This window comes from Balaenoptera musculus, chromosome 1 (assembly GCF_009873245.2).
Source record: "Balaenoptera musculus isolate JJ_BM4_2016_0621 chromosome 1, mBalMus1.pri.v3, whole genome shotgun sequence".
Taxonomy (NCBI): domain Eukaryota; kingdom Metazoa; phylum Chordata; class Mammalia; order Artiodactyla; family Balaenopteridae; genus Balaenoptera; species Balaenoptera musculus.
Genome location: NC_045785.1, coordinates 16,018,427 through 16,041,237, shown reverse-complemented (window position 1 = coordinate 16,041,237; position 22,811 = coordinate 16,018,427). Strand labels below are relative to the sequence as shown.

The window sequence follows — 22,811 nt, the reverse complement described above, 5'->3', positions numbered from 1 at the left end:
ATATGATATCACTTATATGTGGAATCTAAAATATGACAGAAATGAACCTATCTATGAAACAGAAAGAGACTCAGGGACATAGAAAACAGACTTGTGGTTGCCAAGGGGTAGGGGGTTGAGGGAGGTAATGTAGTGGGAGGTTGGGGTTAGCAGATGTAAGCTATTTTACGTGGAATGGATAAACAACAGGTCCTACTGTATGGCACAGAGAACTATATTCAGTATCCTATGATAACCATAATGGAAAATAATATCAAAAAAAGAATGTATATATGCGTATAACTAAATCACTTTGCTGTACAGAGGAAGTTAACACGTTATAAATCAACTATAATTTAAAAAAGACACATCAAAAACAATAAATGAATAAGTGAGCCATACCATCCTAGTTGGAAAAATTTGTTGTTTTTAATAATAGCTGTTGCTGGTTAAGTGCTTACTATTTGCCAGGCACTGTTGTATTAACTTCTTTAATCCTCACAACAACCCTATTATCTTGTTTTACAGAAGAGGAGACCAAGATACAGAGGAAATAATACTTGCTAAAGGTTATATAGTTTGTAAATAAATGGTAGAGCCAGCATTCAAACTTAGCTCCACATCTAGAGCTCATAACCGCTTTTCTATATTGTCTCTCATTTAAAAAATTTATTTATTTATAGTTTTCATTGAAGTAGAGTTGATTTACAATATTATATTAGTTTCAGGTGTACAACATAGTAAATCAATATTTTTTATAGAATATACTCCATTTAAAGTAATTATAAAATATTGGCTGTATTCCCTGTGCTTTACAATATATCCTTGTAGCTTTTTTATTCTATACATAGTAGTTTGTGCCTCTTAATCCCTTACCCCTATTTTGCCCCTACCCCCTTCCCTCTCCTCATTGGTAACCACTAGTTTGTTCTCTATACTGTATTTCCTCTCATAATTTAAAATCATTTAAAATAATCCTTGTGATGTAGATACTCATTTTATATTGGAGATGAATATAATGTTCATATATTCATATAAGTTAACAATTGAGTAAACAGGTAGATGATGACAGGGGTTAGAGTTAAATGTACTCACCTTAAATGGCTAATAAGGGACCACAAAAGCACAGAAGATGTCATCCCCAGCTCATTAGTTAATAACTCTTTCTGCAAGTTTCTACTGATTCCAGAATCCGTGCATGTAATCTAGGCTGTACCTTAGTACCTAGTGCACCATTTAAAAAATGAAAAAGAGGTCATTTTTTACGTGATAGCAATGAAGTACTTGATAACGTCCGAAAACTATTAGGGTTTTTAGAACATAGCACCCTCATTAGTAGTTGTCATTTACTCAACAATTACTTATGAGTCCCAGAGCTGTCATAATTTAAGTTAGCTATTATTGGTTATTTACACACAGAATTCAAACACGATTAGAGTGTTATTTGAAACATTTAAATCTATTTGATTGTATAGGGAGATACTCCCTTTGAAATGTGATTCTGTACATATAAAGATATTTCATAAATTGTACAATCACATTATTAAATCATGTTATAACCCCCTAAAAGCATGGCTTTCTTATACATGTTGCAAATGGGGTCTACACTAATCATTGTTAAATAATACCAATCAAAAGAATGGAAGTATACCTTAGGAATTTATTTTTTGTGTAAATTCCTAATACCATTTGTATCAGGTCAGTTTTTCAGATGGGAGAGTACTTAAAAATTCCACTTATTTGGATTTAAGACTTAGTACTGTTCGACTCAACAATATTTGAGCAACTCTGCTTGGAATAAATAGATGCGGACATTTTTAGATTTCCATAGTAGACTCTAGATCACCTCTAAAATTCGAATTTATTTTTAGATGAGTTGTAACTTAAAATACGTTTTGACAGTATATTCTGATCCATATTTTGGGACACAAGGAAGAATATTCAAATTGGGAACTGTCATAGAAAGCCAAGAAATATGGACGTATGGCCTAAAGATGGGTCTTTATAATGTGTTGAAATATTTTGATGTATTCATACTTAACTGTTTGGGGTAGAAATTCAGAACTAAATTGATTAATAGCTTTATTTCATTTGCTCAGACAATGTCAATTTGTATTTACTATCTGACAGGTCTTCTTCTGACCTCTGGGACTCAGAGATGACTTTCCATTGGGAACTTGATGATCTTAAAGAGAGATAGTTTGTTAATATAAGGTTGGGTAAGGTGAAGATGAGGGATAAGTGATCACATCTGTCAAGGTGTGTTTCCTTATTCTTAGTGGCTTCCGCCAGATTAAGGTTTCAGTAGACTTCTCTACACTTTGCAAAGCACTGGCAGTGTTGGGAGGGGTTTTTAAATCAGGGTTTATGTATTCAAGGGAATGAGCTCTAGTGTTGTATTTAGAGATGAAAAGCATTTAGTAGACAGAAAGATAACCACTTGTGTTGTAGTCTGTTCTCAAATTATATATCTGTGCTGTAGTGATTGACATTTCTTTATCTGTACTAGATTTACCTTAAATTTAATTGCAGTCTATTTTGATCATGGTAGAAGTGGCGCAGAAGCGTTTACTAAAGTGTAAAAATACCTGAGGCACTGTAGAAAGAGCAGTAAAATGTAATACAGAGGCCTAGAAAATGAGGTAGTGGTCTAATTGGAGTCATCTTTTTTCTCACTGCTGACAGCATTGCATAATGAACTGTCCTCTGCTGAGCTTTGAACAAACCTTCTACTTAGAGTCACTTTGTCATTTTATTTTCCTGATGACTTGACATACTATGCTTAGGGGTAACAGGCAGACAGCATTCTTCACGCTGCCGTCCCTTGTTTACCTCCACATCCTCTCCTGCTACAAAAACAAAAGACAACCAAAATGAAAATGAAGCTGGAATTAAGATGAGAAAGTACAGGAGCAAGGTAGAGTTGAGAGGCAGAGTATTGTGTTGGGAAGACAAAGGCTTTGAAGTTACATCTATGTTTTAATTCTGGCTCCAACCTTTGCTCTCTCCGGGACTGGGGCCATTTAGTTAACCTCCTCCTATTTCGGTTTCCTGATCTCTGAAATGGAAATAATATAGTAGTACCTACCGAATACAAAAAGACTGAAACAGTGTTTATTGCTGTTGTAGAGAAACATTAATCTTCGGTTTAATTTTGATTGCAGGGCATTTGTTTATTAACAGATTTTTAGTGAGCATATACTGTATTAGATGTAGGATATACAAAGGAGACCAGTAAGATACAGTTCTTACCTTCAAAGGGCTCAAATTCTAACGATGCATTCTCAATTTGTGTCTAAGTCTTTGATTGTATATAATAGCAAAGGTATATTAAGTGGGTTAGTGGTAAAATTTTTAGCACTTGTTGGGGCAGGAAATGGTCCTGCTTTTGACCAGAATGTAGAAGCTAAATTTCTAGCTTTAATGCCTCAGAAACTAGAGAGAGGCATGGTCTTAAAGATTGTGAGGCTAGTCCATGCAAATGAATCCATTAAAAAATTTTTGGGTTTGAAAGTGGCACATTGATAAGTATTTGAGACAGTATCAAAAAAGAAGACTTTTCCTTGCCTTAATTTCAAATTAATTAAAATACATGTGTTGTTTTTTCATGGCTTTTTTGTTGGTGTTGTTTATAAACATAACACATATTCATTAGAGAAAATTCATTATAAAATAGTAATAAATAAAATTTTGAATTGTTGTCTTGGCAAAAGGAAATTAAAAGAAAACGGTATGTAAGAGGTTAATCTGTTTATAGAGTGTATGCAGGTTAAAACAAACAATCTAATGGAATACTGAGTAAAGGATAAAATAAGAAATTTACAGAAAAGAAAGAGCAAATAGTAAAAATAGGGAAAGATGCTGATCCTTCCTAGTGAATGTTGAAATACCATTTTTAGCCATTAATTTGGCAGATATAATACCAATACCTGTGAGAATGGAAGAAAGCCAACACTCATGTATTTGTGATAGGAATGTGAATTACTTTTACCTTTTTGGAGTGAAATCTGGCGGTATCGGTTAAGATAAATGCGTATGTGTGCACGTGCCTTTGTGGGGGTGGCAGGGAGGAAGTAAAAGAAGCAGCAGGGAAGGGTTTGTAAGTGGTCGCTGTGGCAAGAAAAGCAGCAAGGCGTGTGAAGCTCACCCAGAGGCGTGCACGCACACCCTGAGGGACCCTGTGCGGCGGCCCTCGGGGGCAGGCCTGCCCCGTAGCCTAGAGGGACTTCCATAATAAAGGCGGGGGAAAGCACTTGGCAAAGTAACTTGTATGGCATGACCCCGTTTTTAAATTTAAAATAAACCTACATATTTGATTGTGATTATTTGTGTGAGCCGTAAAGGTATGGTAGACTGTACCCCAAAGACTGCTACCTCTGTTCAACTCAGGCAACTAGAATTGGCTAGTTGGTAGAGAGGGATATTACCTTTATATTTGTTCGCTTCAAATGATATTTTTGGCATTTTTTAAAAGAAGAAAATTAAAAGATAAAAAGCAGCAAAAGTTAGGAGGAAGAAAAAAAGCCCTTGGAATCCTATTGCTTGGATGTATAGATTTCTGTTTCTTTCCATAAGTGGAAGAATACTATATATGTTTTTCTTAAATCTTTAAAAACACTGTCATTTATTATAGGTTCATAACAGATATATGGATATGCATATGTTTTATTTACTTTAGAAACCACCCAGACCACTTCAACACCTTTACTGAAGTGTAATTGACATAAAATTAACATATACATATTTAAAGTATTTGATTAGTTTTGACATCTCTATATATTCATGAAACCATTACAACCATCAAGATAATGAACATATTTATCACCTCAAAAAGTTTCTTCCTGTCTGTTTATAAATCCTTCTGTCCTGCACTACCCTCACCCCAGTCCCCAGGCAAGCACTGATCTGCTTTCTGTCACTATAGATTAGTTTGCATTTTTTAGAACGTTACGTAAATGAAATCAGAAAGCATAAACTGTTTTGTCTGGTTTCTTTCACTCATTAGGTATGTCCATATTGTTGCACATGTTAGTGGCTCATTTTTTAAAATTGCTGACACACTATGGATGTAGCACAATTTGTTCACCTATTAGTGGACATTTGGGTTATTTCCAGTTTGAGGCTGTCACAAATAAAATTGCTGTGAACATCCATGTGTAAGACTTTGTGTGGACATATGCTGTCATTTCTCTTGAGTAAATAACTAAGAGTGGAATGACTGGGTCATATGTAAGTGTATATTTAATTTTTTTTAAGAAACTGCAAGACATTTTCCAAGTATTTGCGCCATTTTATATCCCCACCAGCAATGTACGAGAATTTCAGGCTACCCTTTTTCTGGTAAATTTCCTTTACAACTTTTCCAAAAATATGTTGTGCGTGTTATATGTGGGTCTGTTTCTGACTTCTCTGTTTTTTTCATTGATCTAGTCATCTTTCTTGATGCCAGTACCACACTGTCATGATCACTGAGGCTCTTAATAACTCTTGAAATCAGATAGCACTAGGTCCTTCAACTTTATTCTTCATTTTCAAAATTGTTTTGGCCATTCTGGGTCCTTTGCTTTTCTATGTTAATTATAGAATCAGTTTTTTTCTTCAGTTTTTTCTACAAAACCTGTTGGAATTTGATTGGGTTTGTGTTGAATCTACAGATAAAATTGATGTCTTACAATACTGAGTCTTCTGACCCATGAACATGATATATTTTGACATGTAAGTCTGTCTTCTTTAATTCTCTCAGGAATATTTTGAAGTTTTTAATATACAGGGCTTTTATAATTTTGTCAGATTCATATATCTGGATGGCTATTGTAAATGGCATTTTTTATTTCAATTTTTTATTTTTTATAACTAATATATTGGAATACAATAGACTTTTTTTCATCTCATATCCTGCAACCTTGCTAAAATTCACTTACTAGCTTTATTAGCATTTTTGTAGAGATTCCTTTGGATTTTCTATGTAAATATGTCATTTCTGAAGAAAGACAGTTTTACTTCATTTCTAACTGGATGCACCTTTTCTTTCTTTTTCTTGACTTACTACACTAGCTAGAACCTCCAGTACAATGTTGAAAGAAAGTGGTGAAAGTAAACATTCTTGTCTTTTTCTTGATCTCAGAAAACTTTCAGTCTTTCACCATTAAGTGTGATACTAGCTGTAGGGGTTTGAATTCTCTGGTTGAAGAAGTTCTTTTTTATTCCTAGTTTGCTGAGAAATTTGTTATTTCAATCAGGAATACATGTTGGATTTTATCAGTTTTTTTCCTGCATTTCTTGAGACAATCATAGTTTTCTTTTTTGTTTATTAATTACTTGATATTTGAATATTAAACCAACTTTGCTTTCCTGGGATAAAACTTGGTCATGAGGTATTTCTCTTTTCATGTATTATTGAATTTGATTTGCTAAAATTTTATTTAGTTTTCTTTTTTTTTTGCATCTAAGTTCATGAGTGATACTGGCATATCTTTTTATGGCAGTTTTCATATTTGGGTATATGGTAATGCTGACCTCATAGAATGAACTGATAAGTAGTCCCTCTTCTTCAGTATTCTGGAAGAGTTTGTAGAATTGATACTGTTTCTTCCTCAAATGTTTGCTAGAATTAACCAGTGAAGCCATGAAAATATATGACCCACAATGAGGAGAAAAATAATCAAAACTGATTTATGACTGACATAGTTATTAAAATTAGCATAGAAAATCATAAATAACTTTTAAGTACATTTATTATAACTGCATTTCACATAATCAAAAAGTAGTGACACGGATTTGACGTAATTAGAAAAACATAATTGTTAGAACCAGTAGACAGAAAATTAGGCTATAGAAGGCTTAAACAACACAACCAACTTGACCTTATTAAACAGTCAAACAGCAGATACAGAAGTGCAAATGTCAAATTTGCCCAGATAGACCATACTGTGGGTCATAAAACAAGTCATAATAAATTTCAAAGGATTCAAGTCAAAGCAGGTATATTCTCTGACCACAATGGAATTAAATTAGAAATCAGCAAGAAAAGTATCTCTGGAAAAATCCCTCAAATATTTGGAAACTAAATAACACACTTGTAAATAACCCAAGGGTCAAAGAAAAAATCAAAAGGGAAATTATCAATATAAAGTATTTTGAACCAAATGAAAACCCAAATCAAAATTTGTGGTTGTGTCCTTTTCCTGTTGCTGCTATAACAAATCACCACAATTTGGGAGGTCAGAAGTCCAAAACTGGGCTTCCCTGGTGGCGCAGTGGTTGAGAATCTGCCTGCCAGTGCAGGGGACACAGGTTCGAGCCCTGGTCTGGGAGGATCCCACATGCCGCGGAGCAACTAGGCCCGTGTGCCACAACTACTGAGCCTGCGCATCTGGAGCTTGTGCTCCGCAACAAGAGAGGCCGCGACAGTGAGAGGCCCGTGCACCGCGATGAAGAGTGGCCCCCGCTTGCCACAACTAGAGAAAGCCCTCGCACAGAAACGAAGACCCAACACAGCCAAAAATAAATAAATAAATAAATAAATAAAAATTAAAAAAAAAAAAGAAGTCCAAAACTGGTTTTGCTGGACTAAAATCAAGATATCAACAGGTCTGTGTTTCTTCTGGAAGCTTTATGAGAGAATCTGTTCTCTTTTTCCATGTTTCAGAGACACATGTATTCCTTGGCTTGGGGCCCCGTCCTCCATCTTGAAAGCCAGCTGCATAGCATCTTCTTATCTCTTCAATTCTCCTGCTTCCCTCCCACTTGTAAGGACCTTTTTGATCACATTGAATCCATGGGGTTAATCCAGGATAATAGTCTCCGTGTCAAGATCCCTTAACTTAATCACATCTGCAAAGTCACTTTTGTCACATCAGGTAGCATACTCACAAGGTCCAGGGAATGGGACGCAGATATCTTTGGTGGTACATTATTCTCCCTACCACACTGCTAGGATAGTACTTGGGTGGCAGTTGACACCACTAAATGCCCATATTAGAAAAGAAAATGGTCTCAAATTATTGACCTCAGCTTCCATCTGAAGAAACTATTAACTGAACAAATTATATAAGATGAATGAGGTCTGAGATCTAATGTAAAACATGGTGACTATAGTTTATAACACTGTATTGTATAACTGAAATTTGCTAAGAGAATAGATCTTAAATGTTCTCACCAAGAAGAAAAGAAAGATAAATATGTAAGATGATGGATGTGTTAATTAACTAGATGAGGGGAATCCTTTCACAATGTATGTGTATGCATATATTAAATCACAATGTACACTTTAAATATCTTATAATTTTATATATCAGTTATACCTCAGTAAAGCTGAAATTTTAAATTAAAAAAAGAAGAAAAGCAAAATTAGACCCAAAGGAAATGATAAAGATAATAGGGGGAAAAAAAATAGAAAACAGGGAAACAATAGGGAAAAAAAGAACTATAAAACTGAAAGGTAGGGCTTCCCTGGTGGCGCAGTGGTTGAGAGTCTGCCTGCCAGTGCAGGGGACACGGGTTCGAGCCCTGGTCTGGGAGGATCCCACATGCCGCGGAGCGGCTAAGCCCGTGAGCCACAATTGCTGAGCCTGCGCGTCTGGAGCCTGTGCTCCGCAACAGGAGAGGCCGCGATAGTGAGAGGCCCGCACACCGCGGTGAAGAGTGGCCCCCACTTGCCGCAACCGTAGAAGGCCCTCGCACAGAAACGAGGACCCAACCCAACACAGCCATAAATAAATAAATGGATAATTTAAAAAAAACAAAACAAAACTGAAAGGTAGTTACTGAGAACATCAATAAAATTAATACACCTATGATTTGACTCTTACTGTGATGATGTTTAATGTTAAAACTGGAAGTAAAAACTTTTAAATTGTGTTATAGATGTATATTTTTGGTAGAATTTAAGTCTAGACTTGTTATTTTGTTATACTTACTTTTTTGGTTTCAGTGCTAGACCCTGAGGAGACTAGCTTATACTATTTAAGCTTCTGTGAAGCAGTCATAGAGCAGAAAGCCTATTTTTAACACACACTGGGAGCATAATTACCAATCCATCCATCCATATCAAATAGCAACACCTGAGAAGATGCTGGAAAAACACTGGCAGACTTAGACTCTAGTGTTTCTTTTCTTTGACATTTCTTAATGACCCTATCATTCTTACATATTTTATCACCATAATTATTCTTTTCCAGTTTATTTACATCTCCGTGGTAAAAACTTAATCCTTCTCTCACCTGGGTTTCTTCTTTGCTCTGCCCCTGTTCCTTAAATAAATCATCACATTTTCCTAGATTCTCACAAGGATCTGTGGAAGAACAAAAGGACAGAATAAGATCCCCAACTTCAAGAAACTCTAGACAAAATTCTTGAATATGATATAATCAGAATAATTTATTGCCAACTTTTAGGATTTCAAAGCCGGGTGGGGAAAAAAATAAAACATTGAGGCTGGGAGACAGGAATGAGAAAGGATTGGAACTGGGTGTTAAGAGTGGGACCTTGCACTCTTTCCATTATTGGAACATTCTACTCTTTATGTAAAACCCTGTGACAATGCTCTTGAGACCTTCCCTTACCAGTAGTAAAGTATCCTTTTTTTTTCTTTTTAAGTATGTAAGTTTCGGGTGCACAGCATTATAGTTCTACAACTGTATACACCACAGAGTGATCACCACCACAAATCGAGTTACAGTCTGTCACCATATAGTTGACCCACTTCACTCATTTTTCCCACCTCCTTTCCCCTTTGGTAACCACTAACCTGTTCTCTGTATCTGTGAGTTTGTTTTGATTTTATTTTGTTTGTTTATTTATTTTATATTCCAAATATATGAGTGAAATCATACAGTATTTGTCTTTTTCTGTCTATTTCACTTAGCATAATGCCTTCAAGGTCCATCCATGTTGTCACAAATGGTAGGATTTCATTATTTTTTATGGCTGGGTAGTATTCCGTTATGTGTGTGTGTGTGTGTGTGCACACACACCCCACATCTTCTTTTTCCATTCATCTGTACGTGGACACTTAACGTTGTTTCCATACCATGACTGTTGTAAATAATGCTGCATTAAACACAGCGGTGCATATATCTTCTTAAATTAGTATTTCCAAATTCTTCAGATAAATACCCAGAAGTAGAATAGCTTGGTTGTGTGGTAGCTCAATTCTTAGTTTTTTGAGGAATCTCTATACTATTTCCTATAGCAGTGGCAACAATTTACAGTCCCAACAACAGTGTACAAAGGTTCCCTTTTCTCCACATCCTCTCCAACATTTGTTATTTCTTGTCTTTTCGATAGTAGCCATTCTAACAGTTGTGGTTGATATCTTCATTGTGGTTTGGATTTGCATTTTCCTGATAATAAGTGATGTTGAACATATTTCATGTGCCTGTTGGCCATCTGTATATTGTCTTTGGGAAAATGCCTATTCAGATCCTCTGCCCATTTTTTAAATCGATTTGTTTGGGTTTTTTTTGTTGAGTTGTATGAGTTCTTTATATATTTTGGATATTAACCCCTTATTGGATATATGATTTGCAAATATCTTCTCCCATTTAGTCAGTTGGCTTTATCACTTTGATGATGGTTTCCTTTGCTGTGCAGGAGCTTTTTAGTTTGATGTAGTCCCGTTTGTTTATTTTATTTTATTTTTTATTTTTCTAAAATAATGGGTTTATTGAGATGTAATTCACATACCATAAAATTCACGTTTAAAGTGTACGATTTAGTGGATTATAGTACATTCACGAAGTTATGCAATCATTACCACTGTCTACTTCCAGAATATTTTCATCGTGCAAAAAAGAAACTCTGTACCCACACCCACTAGCAGTAATTCCCCATTCTCCCCTTCCCCTAGCCTCTGGCAACCACTAATTTACTCTCTGTCTCTGTAGATTTTCCTATTCTGGGCTATGTTAAACTTTTTGAAGTGTAAAAAAGAATCCTTTTTTTTTTTTTTACCAACACCACCCCCGCCGCCCCGTTTCCCCGCTTGGTGTCCATACATTTGTTCTCTACATCTGTGTCTCAATTTCTGCCCTGCAAACCGGTTCATCTGTACCATTTTTCTAGGTTCCACATATATGCATTAATATACGATATTTGGGGCCTCCCTGGTGGCGCAGTGGTTAAGAATCTGCCTGCCAATGCAGGGGACACGGGTTCGAGTCCTGGTCTGGGAAGATCCCACATGCCGCGGAGCAACTAAGCCCGTGAGCCACAACTACTAAGCCTGCACGTCTGGAGCCTGTGCTCCGCAACGGGGGAGGCCGCGACAGTGAGAGGCCCGCGCACCGCGATGAAGAGTGGCCCCCACTCACCGCAACTGGAGAAGGCCCTCGCACAGAAACGAAGACCCAACACAGCCAAAAATAAATATAAATAAATAAATAAATTTATTTTAAAATACAACTAAAAAAAAATACGATATTTGTTTTTCTCTTTCTGACTTACTTCACTCTGTGTGACAGTCTCTAGATCCATCCACGTCTCTACAAATGACTCAATTTCGTTCCTTTTTATGGCTGAGTAATATTCCATTGTATATATATACCACATCTTTTTTATCCAGTCGTCTGTCGATGGGCATTTACATTGCTTCCAAGACCTGGCTATTGTAAACACTGCTGCAATGAACATTGGGGTGCATATGTCTTTTTGAATTATGGTTTTCTCAGGGTATATGCCCAGTAGTGGGATTGCTGGGTCATATGGTCATTCTATTTTTAGTTTTTTAAGGAACCTCCATACTGTTCTCCATAGTGGCTGTATCAATTTACATTCCCACCAACAGCGCAAGAAGTTTCCCTTTTCTCCACACCCTCTCCAGCATCTGTTTGTAGATTTTCTGATGATGCCCATTCTAACTGGTGTGAGGTGTTACCTCATTGTAGTTTTGATTTGCATTTCTCTAATAATTAGTGATGTTGAGCAGCTTTTCATGTGCTTCTTGGCCATCTGTATGTCTTCTTTGGAGAAATGTCTATTTAGGTCTTTTCCCCATTTTTTGATTGGGTCGTTTTTTTAATATTGAGCTGCATGAACTGTTTATATATGTTGGAGATTAATCCTTTGTCAGTTGCTTCATTTGCAGATATTTTCTCTCATTCTGAGTGTTGTTTTTTCATCTTCTTTATACTTTCCTTTGCTGTGCAAAAGCTTTTAAGTTTCATGAGGTCCCATTTGTTTATTTTTGTTTTTATTTCCGTTACTCTAGGAGGTAGGTCAAAAAAGATCTTGCTGTGATTTATGTCAAAGAGTGTTCTATGTTTTCCTGTAGGAGTTTTATAGTGTCTGGTCTTACATTTAGGTCTTTAATCCATTTTGAGTTTATTTTTGTGTATGGTGTTAGGGAGTGTTCTAATTTCATTCTTTTACATGTAGCTGTCCAGTTTTCCCAGCACCACTTATTGAAGAGACTGTCTTTTCTCCATTGTATATCCTTGCCTCCTTTGTCATAGATTAGTTAACCATAGGTGTGTGGGTTTATCTCTGGGCTCTCTATCTTGTTCCATTGGTCTATATTTCTGTTTTTGTGCCAGTACCATATTGTCTTGATTACTGTAGCTTTGTAGTTAGTATAGTCTGAAGTCAGGAAGTCTGATTCCTCCAGCTCCGTTTTTTTCCCTCAATACCACTTTGGCTATTCAGGGTCTTTTGTGTCTCCATACAAATTTTAAGATGATTTCTTCTAGTTCCGTAAAAAATGCCATTGGTAATTTGATAGGGATTGCATTGAACCTGTAGATTGCTTTGGGTAGTATAGTCATTTTCACAATATTGATTCTTCCAATCCAAGAACATGGTATATCTCTCCATCTGTTGGTATCATCATTAATTTCTTTCATCAGTGTCTTATAGTTTTCTGCATACAGGTCTTTTGTCTCCCTGGGTAGGTTTATTCCTACGTATTTTATTCTTTTTGTTGCAATGGTAAATGGGAGTGTTTCCTTAATTTCTCTCTCAGATTTTTCATCATTAGTGTATAGGAATGCAAGAGATTTCTGTGCATTAATTTTGTGTCCTGCAACTTTACCAAATTCATTAATTAGCTCTAGTAGTTTTCTGGTGGCATCTTTAGGATTCTCTCTATATAGTATCATGTCATCTGCAAACAGTGACAGTTTTACTTCTTCTTTTGCAATTTGTATTCCTTTTATTTCTTTTCCTTCTCTGATTGCCATGGCTAGGACTTCCAACACTATGTTGAATAATAGTGGTGAGAGTGGACATCCTTGTGTTGTTCCTGATCTTAGAGGAAATGCTTTCAGTTTTTCACCATTGAGAATGATGTTTGCCGTGGGTCTGTCATATATGGCCTTTATTATGTTGAGGTAGGTTCCCTCTATGCCCACTTTCTGGAGAGTTTTTATCATAAATGGGTGTTGAATTTTGTCAAAAGCCTTTTCTGCATCTATTGAGATGATCATATGGTTTTTATTCTTCAATTTGTTAATATGGTGTATCACATTGATTGATTTGCATATATTGAAGAATCCCTGCATCCCTGGGATAAATCCCACTTGATCATGGTGTATGATCCTTTTAATATGTTGTTAGATTCTGTTTGCTAGTATTTTGTTGAGGATTTTTGCATCTCTGTTCATCAGTGATATTGGTCTGTAATTTTCTTTTTTTGTAGTATCTTTGTCTGGTTTTGGTATCAGGGTGATGGTGGCCTCATAGAATGAGTTTGGGAGTGTTCCTTCCTCTGCAATTTTTTGGAAGAGTTTGAGAAGGATGGATGTTAACTCTTCTCTAAATGTTTGATAGAATTCACCTGTGAAGCCATCTGGTCCTGGGCTTTTGTTTGTTGGAAGATTTTTAATCACAGTTTCAAGTTCATTACTTGTGATTGGCCTGTTCATATTTTCTATTTCTTCCTGGTTCAGTCTTGGAAGGTTATACCTTTCTAAGAATTTGTCCATTTCTTCCAGGTTGTCCATTTTATGGGCATAGAGTTGCTTGTAGTAGTCTCTTAGGATGCTTTGTATTTCTGCTGTGTCTGTTGTAACTTCTCCTTTTTCATTTCTAGTTTCACTGATTTGAGTCCTCTCCCTCTTTTTCTTGATGAGTCGGGCTAAAGGTTTATCAATTTCGTTTATCTTCTCAAAGAACCAGCTTTTAGTTTTATTGATCTTTGCTATTGTTTTCTTTGTTTCTATTTCATTTATTTCTGCTCTGATCTGTATGATTTCTTTCCTTCTGCTAACTTAGGGTTTTGTCTGTTCTTTCTCTAGTTCCTTTAGGTGTAAGGTTAGATGGTTTATTTGAGATTTTTCTTGTTTCTTGAGGTAGGCTTGTATAGCTATAAACTTCCCTCTTAGAACTGCCTTTGCCGCATCCCGTAGGTTTTGGATCGTCGTGTTTTCATTGTCATTTGTCTCTAGGTATTTTTTGACTTCCTCTTTGATTTCTTCAGTGATCTCTTGGTTATTTAGTAACGTATTGTTTAGCCTCCATGTGTCTGTGTTTTTTACCTTTTTTTCCCTGGAATTGATTTCTAATCTCATAGCGTTGTGGTCAGAAAAGAATGCTTGATATGATTTCAATTTTCTTAAATTTACTGAGGCTTGATTTGTGACCCAAGATGTGATCTATCCTGGAGAATGTTCCGTGTGCACTTGAGAAGAAAGTGTAATCTGCTGTTTTTGGATGGAATGTCCTATAAATATCAATTAAATCTATCTGGTCTATTGTGTCACTTAAAGCTTGTGTTTTCTTATTAATTTTCTGTCTGGATGATCTGTCCATTGGTGTACATGAGGTGTTAAAGTCCTTCTAACAAGGACTTAAAGTCCTTCTAACAAGGACTTAAAGTTAAAGTCTATTATAACAAGGGATTGATCCCTTGATCATTATGTAGTGTCCTTTGTTGTCTCTTGTAACATTCTTTATTTTAAAGTCTATTTTATCTGATATGAGTATTGCTACCCCAGCTTTCTTTTGATTTCCATTTGCATGGAATATCTTTTTTCATCCCCTCACTTTCAGTCTGTACGTGTCCCTAGGTCTGAAGTGGGTCTCTTGTAGACAGCATATAGATGGGTCTTGTTTTTGTATCATTCAGCCAGCCTGCATCTTTTGGTTGGAGCATTTAATCCATTCACCTGTAAGGTAATTATCGACATGTATGTTCCTATGACCATCTTCTTAATTGTTTTGGGTTTGTTTTTGTAGGTCCTTTTCTTCTCTTGTGTTTCCCACTTAGAGAAGTTCCTTTAGCATTTGTTGTAGAGCTGGTTTGGTGGTGCTGAATTCTCTTAGCTTTTGCTTGTCTGTAAAGCTTTTGATTTCTCCATCGAATCTGAATGAGATCCTTGCTGGGTAGAGTAATCTTGGTTGTGGGTTCTTCCCTTTCATCACTTTAAGTGCATCATGCCACTCCCTTTTGGCTTGTAGAGTTTCTGCTGAGAAATCAGCTGTTAACGTTATGGGAGTTCCCTTGTATGTTATTTGTCGTTTTTCCCTTGCTGCTTTCAGTAGTTTTTCTTTGTCTTTAATTTTTGCCAATTTGATTGCTATGTGTCTTGGCGTGTTTCTCCTTGGGTTTATCCTGCCTGGGACTCTCTGCTCTTCCTGGACTTGGGTGGCTATTTCCTTTCCCATGTTAGGGAAGTTTTTGACTATAATCTCTTCACATATTTTCTCGGGTCCTTCCTCTCTCTCTTCTCCTTCTGGGACCCCTATAATGCAAATGTTGTTGCGTTTAATGTTGTTCCAGCGGTCTCTTAGGCTGTCTTCATTTCTTTTCATTCTTTCTTCTTTTTTCTGTTCCATAGCAGTGAATTCCACCATTATGTCTTCCAGGTCACTTATCTGTTTTTCTGCCTCAGTTATTCTGCTCTTGATTCCTTCTAGTGTATTTTTCATTTTAGTTATTGTATTGTTCATCTCTGTTTGTTTGTTCTTTAATTCTTCTAGGTCTTTGTTAAACATTTCTTGCATCTTCTCGATCTTTGACTCCATTCTTTTTCCGAGGTCCTGAATCTTCACTATCATTATTCTGAATTCTTTTTCTGGAAGGTTGCCTATCTCCACTTCATTTGGTTGTTTTTCTGGGGTTTTCTCTTGTTCCTTCATCTGGTACATAGCCCTCTGCCTTTTCATCTTGTCTATCTTTCTGTGAATGTGGTTTTTGTTCCACAGGCTGCAGGATTGTAGTTCTTCTTGCTTCTGCTGTCTGCCCTCTGGTGGATGAGCCTATCTAAGAGGTTTGTGCAAGTTTCCTGATTCCGTTTGTTTATTAAAACCCAGTGATTAAACTTGTCTATGTCCCAAATATTTTTCAGAATTTATATGTTAGTCATTTCATAAAAAGAGCTATGAGGGAAAACATTTTCCTGCCAATAATGTAAAAATTTGCAAAAATCTTGAAATCATAGCATTGCTCTCCTGTTGGAATTTACTTATTCTGGATTTTAAAGTAGTAGAAATTCAATGTGCCTCTAAGAGTTGAATTCTTATGGAGAGTTGGGAAGGCTCCTTTAGGCATCTCTAAATTCAGGTAATTATGAATCTCATCCAGAGATTGTCACTTTTCCTGTGGTGCTTTAATGCAAGACAAGGGAGAAAGAATTTGTCTTTGTCTTGGGAATGTTGGTAGTACCTCTTTTAACAGAGAGCTGCTGTCATTTGTTCAGTCAACAAATTTGAATGCCTACCCTGTATAAGGAACTTTGCTTGGCACTATGGATGATGCCTTAAGGAATATTTTAAGTAGAAGAATAACCAATCAAATCAATTCTTTAGAGAGGCTATAATTCAGGCAGTATTGCGCATGATATGTTAAAATAAGAAAATGGAGGCAGTGAGTTGAGACTATCTCTTGTTAAATCAGTGCAGTATTAAGGGCCTAATTAAGGTATAGGCATTGGCAATGGACTAGAAAGGAAAGAACAAATCTGAGACAGTATGTTAAATTTACTTCCCTTCTTCTAGCTAACTTGGTATTAATTGTCCTTTAAATCTGGCAGTTGGTGTTTCTGTCTCTGTGTCTCTCCCTCCCTTGCTTCCTCCCTCCCTTGTCGCCTACCTCTTCTTCTCCCTACTCTAGCACACCGAAGGTTACTGCACCTCTCCATCAGTAATGGTAGGAGAGGGGTTGTATATCACAATCTCACTAGACACTAGGTGTGTATCTGTGTCCAGTTTTTTAAAGGACTGAGTATCTCCTAAAGAGGTGTGTGCTTTCTCTCAGCTCTTTTTGTGAATTATTGCTTTAAATCACAACTTTAACCACTTGAACAGAGTAACAATTCTTGCTGTGTATGTAGCTAATTTTTAAAAAGCATGTTATATGTGTTATGTTACCCATGGAAGAAATGTTTTGTTTAATGTTTTGGGGTTGGGTACATTTGATACAGTTTTGAAGGAAAAGTTTGTCTACATCTTTGGTTTTTTTGTTTAGAGGAAACTACTCCTGAGTTTGTGTTTCGTCTTAACAAATCCTCCAGAAAGTAGTCTTCCCCTTTTCCATGAATGGAAATTAGAGCTGAATTCATGCATATATGAAACAAAATGTTAATTTAAATGTACAGTTTCCTCAAACTCTCTATAACTCTTAAAAAGGATTCTTCTGTGGAAGCAGAATTAATCAGAAGCATTTCAGAGAGATGCATATAAAATGGACTGGTTATATAAAATCAGAAGATTCATTAAAATTGAAAAGAGACCACCACATACCACATATATGAATACATGAATGTACATATTCATCATAAGACTGTGAGGCAACAGCAAATTTAAACCCACCCATAGTTACCATAATCTGAGTTCCGTACTTTGAGAAAATGGTTTACCTTGGTAGGCCACAAAGGAAGAATAACAATTGGTCTAATAATGCTTTATTGTTCCTTATTGTCTGTGAAGGGAAGGATAAAGACAAATTGTTTTGAGGTGTGTGTAACAAAGGGGATTTACAGAGTATTTTTATGATGGTGCAGTAATTTTGAGAAGATGGTTAAATGTCTCCTTTTCCTTGTTCCCCAGACCAGTGTGACTGTTTATATTCTACTGTTCTTCCAAAAAAGATTTGAACCTGCCCCAGAGATTAGTTGGTTTAGTCTCAATGAGATCTTTTATTTCTATAAGGAATCAGATTAGATGGTTCCCTTCAGCTTTGTGTTTATTCCTTTTGTGGGATCCTTTTAATATATTCTATTTGCTATGTGATGTTTAAATTATTATTAAATTGTACATCCAAGTGTTGAATGATTTTGTGGAATTTGTAAGCCAAATAAATTTTAAAAATCCTTTGTAAGCTTAACTTTCCATCTAAAACTTCTGGTACAATAGAATAATTCAATAAAAACTATGTTTCTGCGAATTCCCTGGCAGTCCAGTGGTTGGGACTAGGTGCTCTCACTGCTGGGGCCCCAGGTTCGATCCCTGGTCTGGGAAGTAAGATCCGGCAAGCTGTGTGGCATGGCCAAAAAGAAAAAAAAAATGATCTGTTTCTTCCTTAATTTTCACCCCAGCAGTATGAAAGGGTAGGCCAACAGTATTGATGTGAAGTGAGAGCTGAATGTTGTAGAAGTGCTGCCTATCTAATGAAATCTTAATCAAAGTATCCTTTTGTTGTCTAGAAAGCTTATCTATTTGTTTGTTTGTTTATTTATTTAATTCTTTTGGCTGCTCCAGGTCTTAGTTGCGGCACACAGGATCTTTGCTGCGGCATGTGGACTCTTAGTTGAGGCAAGCGTGTGGGATCTAGTTCTCCGACCAGGGATCAAACCTGGGCCCCCTGCATTGGGAATGCGAGTCTTACCCACTGGACCACCAGGGAAGTCCCTAGAAAGCTTTTTAAAACAGAATCTGGGGACTTCCCTGGTTGCACAGTGGTTAAGAATCCACCTGCCAATACAGGGGACATGGATTCCATCCCTAGTCCAGGAAGTTACCACATGCCTCAGAGCAACTAAGCCCGTGCGCCATAACTACTGAGCCTGTGCTCTAGAGCCCATGAGCCACAACTACTCAGCCCATGTGCCGCAACTAATGAAGCCGGTGCACCTAGAGCCTGTGCTCCACAACAAGAGAAGCCCCCGCAATGAGAAGCCCACGCACCACAACGAAGAGTAGCCGCCACTCGCCGCAACTAGAGAAAGCCTGTGCGCAGCAATGAAGACCCAAAACACAGCCAAAACTAAATAAAATTTTTTTAAAAATCATTAAGAAAAAACCAGAATCTGGAATTTAATATTTTTTGTGGCTTAAAGGAACCTTAGATATCTTCTAATCTTACTCTTATACTTTATAGTTGAATATGCTGGTGCCTGAGAAGTGTGACTTGCTTATGATCACATAGTTGATTAACAGTAGAACCAGGCCCAAGTCTAGAATTGGCTGGTAGGGCAGTTTTTTATATAGATACTCACCTCATACTGAATTATGTACCTCAGTATGTCCTAACCATGAAATAGGAGGAACTTAGGCCACTGGTTGAAGGCCATATGAACTGATGTGACCAATTTGTGCCTAAGACATTTGCCATTGCCATCTTTGGGCCACAGCTACTCAGCTCTTCACTTTATCATCCATCTATCTCCTCAGTGTGGAGGAAGCCCTCTTTTTTTCTGCTAAATTTGAACACAGGTATCACTTAGACCTAATGTTTCCAAACTTTGCAGTGGGAAGTAATGGCAGTCTGCTTTTCTGTTTCAGCTCAGACAGCTGTAACTGCACCAAAGACGTGGAAGAAACCAAAAGATCGGACCCGAACCAGTGAAGAGCTGTTAGAGGCAGAATCGGAGGTAAGGGGCAGCAGTAAATCTCTTCAGCTCATCTTCAGAACAGTGGTGCCATTTCCTAAAACAATGTGGGTTTGTAACTTTTTCTTGAGATACTGTTTTCCAAGCAAATATATCAAGCTCAGGGTCTGATTTTTTTTTTTAATCCATTTACAGAATTTTTAAAAGGTTGTTAATAGCATGTTCAATTTCATTGAATTCTTGTCTCTGTTTCAAAATACCTCTTCTCAAGTGTCAAAAATAAGTATTGTTTAATTTTTTTCCTTATATTAAGCAGACGGAAAGACTAATCTGGTTTTTTAAAAACAGGATTATTTTCAAATACCTATTAGCAGTGCTGGTGGAAATCATCAGATATATTTTAAGGAGATTGATTTTGAATCTGTTGTCTTTTACCTGAATCCCAGGAATATAACTTTTCACATATGGTTTGTCTATTTGAACTAAGCCATGCCAGATTTCGCTGTAGGATACAACACACCAGGTCCAGGACATGATGTGAGGAAGAATCAAGAGCAGATTTAGTCCTAAGGAGTGCTCTACCAATTTCATAGTCTCTAATCTCAGTATCCTTAGTCTTATGTACTGAAGCTTTTAATGAAGAGTAATATAAACAATCTCTATGTTGCTTTTTTATTCTTGAGCTCTTCTTATATCTACTTTATTAAAATAATTTTCATTGAATGTTTAAGATGATAACATTAAAATGTAGAAATTACTTTAAAATTACTTTAAATGCATTTATTTCATAAAACTTTTCTAGCTAGTTATAATTATTACCCCCTTCAGGCAGCTTATAGTACCCCTTTGTTACTTCTCCCTGTCCTGTCATTGCTCGTACGTGGTGCTCTGTTGATGTCACAGTTAGTCCCGTAGCAACCACTAAAATGTTTCATGGGAGTGATTTCATTATGGTTATCAGGGCGTAAGAATTGGCAGAAAGTTATAGAGGTGCAAATAGTTGCTACACTCCTATTGCAACTGAACAGGAAAATGTTGCTCCTACAAAGAATAAAATACCTTCCAGAGGCAGGGGAATCGCATACATTCCTGGTATGGCTGTAAGAGCTTCACAGACTGGTTTCTCTTTAGATTCAGCTGTTATTTATTCACTTTGTTCTATTATACTTTGTGTTTCTTTGCCCTGTGGCTGTTTTTCAAAGCATTATTGAATATTAAATGGGTAGGTCACTATTCCTGTGCCTCCAAGTATTCATCCTCATCTTCAGGTCGGGGTTGACAAATTTTTCCTATAACGGTCCAGATGGTAAAGTAACTATCAGGCTTTGTGGACTATATGATCCCTGTCACAATTTCTCAACTCTGCTGCTATAGCCCAGAAGCAACCGTAGACAATGTGCAAATGAATGAGTGGCTGTATTTCAGTAAAAGTTTATTGAAATTTGAATTTCATATAATATTCACATATCATAAAATATTCTTCTTTGAAATGTTTTTCCACCATTACAAGTGTAAAAACCATCCTTACCTTGCACACTATACAAAAACAGGTGAGGAGCCAGATTTGGCCCACGGGCCATAGTTTGCTAAAACCTGCTTTAGATTGTTATTCTTCATACAGAAGAACTGTTTGGACTCATTTTGAACCAATCACTTTTTTCTTAAACTTATAGTTTAAAAGTATAATAAAAAGATATTTGGTCATTTCACACAGACTTTTTCCAGAAATCCTATTCCTTTGTCTTTCCTAAAATTGAGCATTTACCAGAGTAGTTTAGTAAATATTGGTTGTCACTGTCTTCATTTTTCACTGATCATCAAGGTCTTCTTTTCTTAGATTTTTCTCAGCCTTTAAAAGAATGGGTTTAGGTATCAGCATATTTTAGGTTATATATTGAGTTGTTACATTATTGCAAGTACTTAACCAAATTCTTTAAATTATAGCCTAGAAAGGTAGCTTGAAGGATGATTCATCTTAAAATTGTTAGTCAGGGCATCCTAAAATTTATTTTAAATTTTTAAGATATTTCATTGATCGTTACATATGTAGTTGTCAATCTGATTTTCTAGCACTTTAAAAACTTGTGCATTGGGGCTTCCCTGGTGGTGCAGTGGTTGAGAATCTGCCTGCCAGTGCAGGGGACACGGGTTCGAGCCCTGGTCTGGGAAGATCCCACATGCCGCGGAGCAAATGGGCCCGTGACCCACAACTACTGAACCTGCGCGTCTGGAGCCTGTGCTCTGCAACAAGAGGCCGCGACAGTGAGAGGCCTGCGCACCGCGATGAAGAGTGGCCCCCGCTTGCCGCAACTAGAGAAAGCCCTCGCACAGAAACGAAGACCCAACACACCCAAAAATAAATTAATTAATTAATTTAAAAAAACAAAACAAAACAAAACAAAAACTTGTGCATTAAGCAGGCAGTTTTGTCAACTAAATTCTTGTTTTAGTAAGTTCCTATAAAAGTTTCTGCTTTGACAGTCTGGCCAATAAAGTGTTTTCTTTTTTCAATTTGGTTTTCTGGGTAAACAACTGAAGAACTGTTAGACATTTACAGACTAATTGAGTAGAGCTCCATCCTGCTGAAGGAAAAATAATCATCATAAATATTTAATGCAGCAATTTTTTTGTGGATTCCCTTGAAAAATATCCCTTCTAACAATGTGCCTCAGACACCTCATTGATTCTTTGTGCTCTGAATTATGGTTTGTCATTCATGGGCCAAGTTTCTTTATACTTTTTTTTTCCGGTTAGAAATTGACTTTCTAAGTAATGCATCCTCTGTTTATATCCAATAGATTGTTTGTTGTTGTTGGTTTTAGGTACAGAGAAGATGACTCAATAAATTTTTTTCTCTAAAACAGCATTTTTTCACATTTTACAGGATCTATAATAAGAGTTCTATATGATTGTATAATGTAGTTATACTGCTCTGTAATAAGTTTAAGTACCATTTACAGACTCACATGCCAGATTATTAAAGATCTTCTTGATGACCTGTACTTAATTATAAGGTGGTATTACAAGGTTGTTTTGAGTTTAGACTATAGTAGAGTATAGAATAAGAAAAAGTGAGGCTGCTAATTCATGATTCAAACTTGGTAGATCAGTTTCTTCTCAAAGTATAAA

At 36.5% G+C, this 22,811-nt stretch overlaps 1 protein-coding gene across 7 annotated transcripts in view; it reads left to right on the top strand.

The window, feature by feature from the left end:
* EIF4G3 (eukaryotic translation initiation factor 4 gamma 3) overlaps positions 1–22,811 on the top strand; it is a 391,513-nt gene that overhangs the window by 272,750 nt on the left and 95,952 nt on the right. For all 7 annotated transcript variants that reach the window (XM_036862726.1, XM_036862730.1, XM_036862729.1 and 4 more), the window contains one exon: positions 19,636–19,724. In XM_036862726.1, coding sequence (XP_036718621.1) covers positions 19,636–19,724 — 89 coding nt within the window. The remainder of the gene's footprint in view (positions 1–19,635; positions 19,725–22,811) is intronic.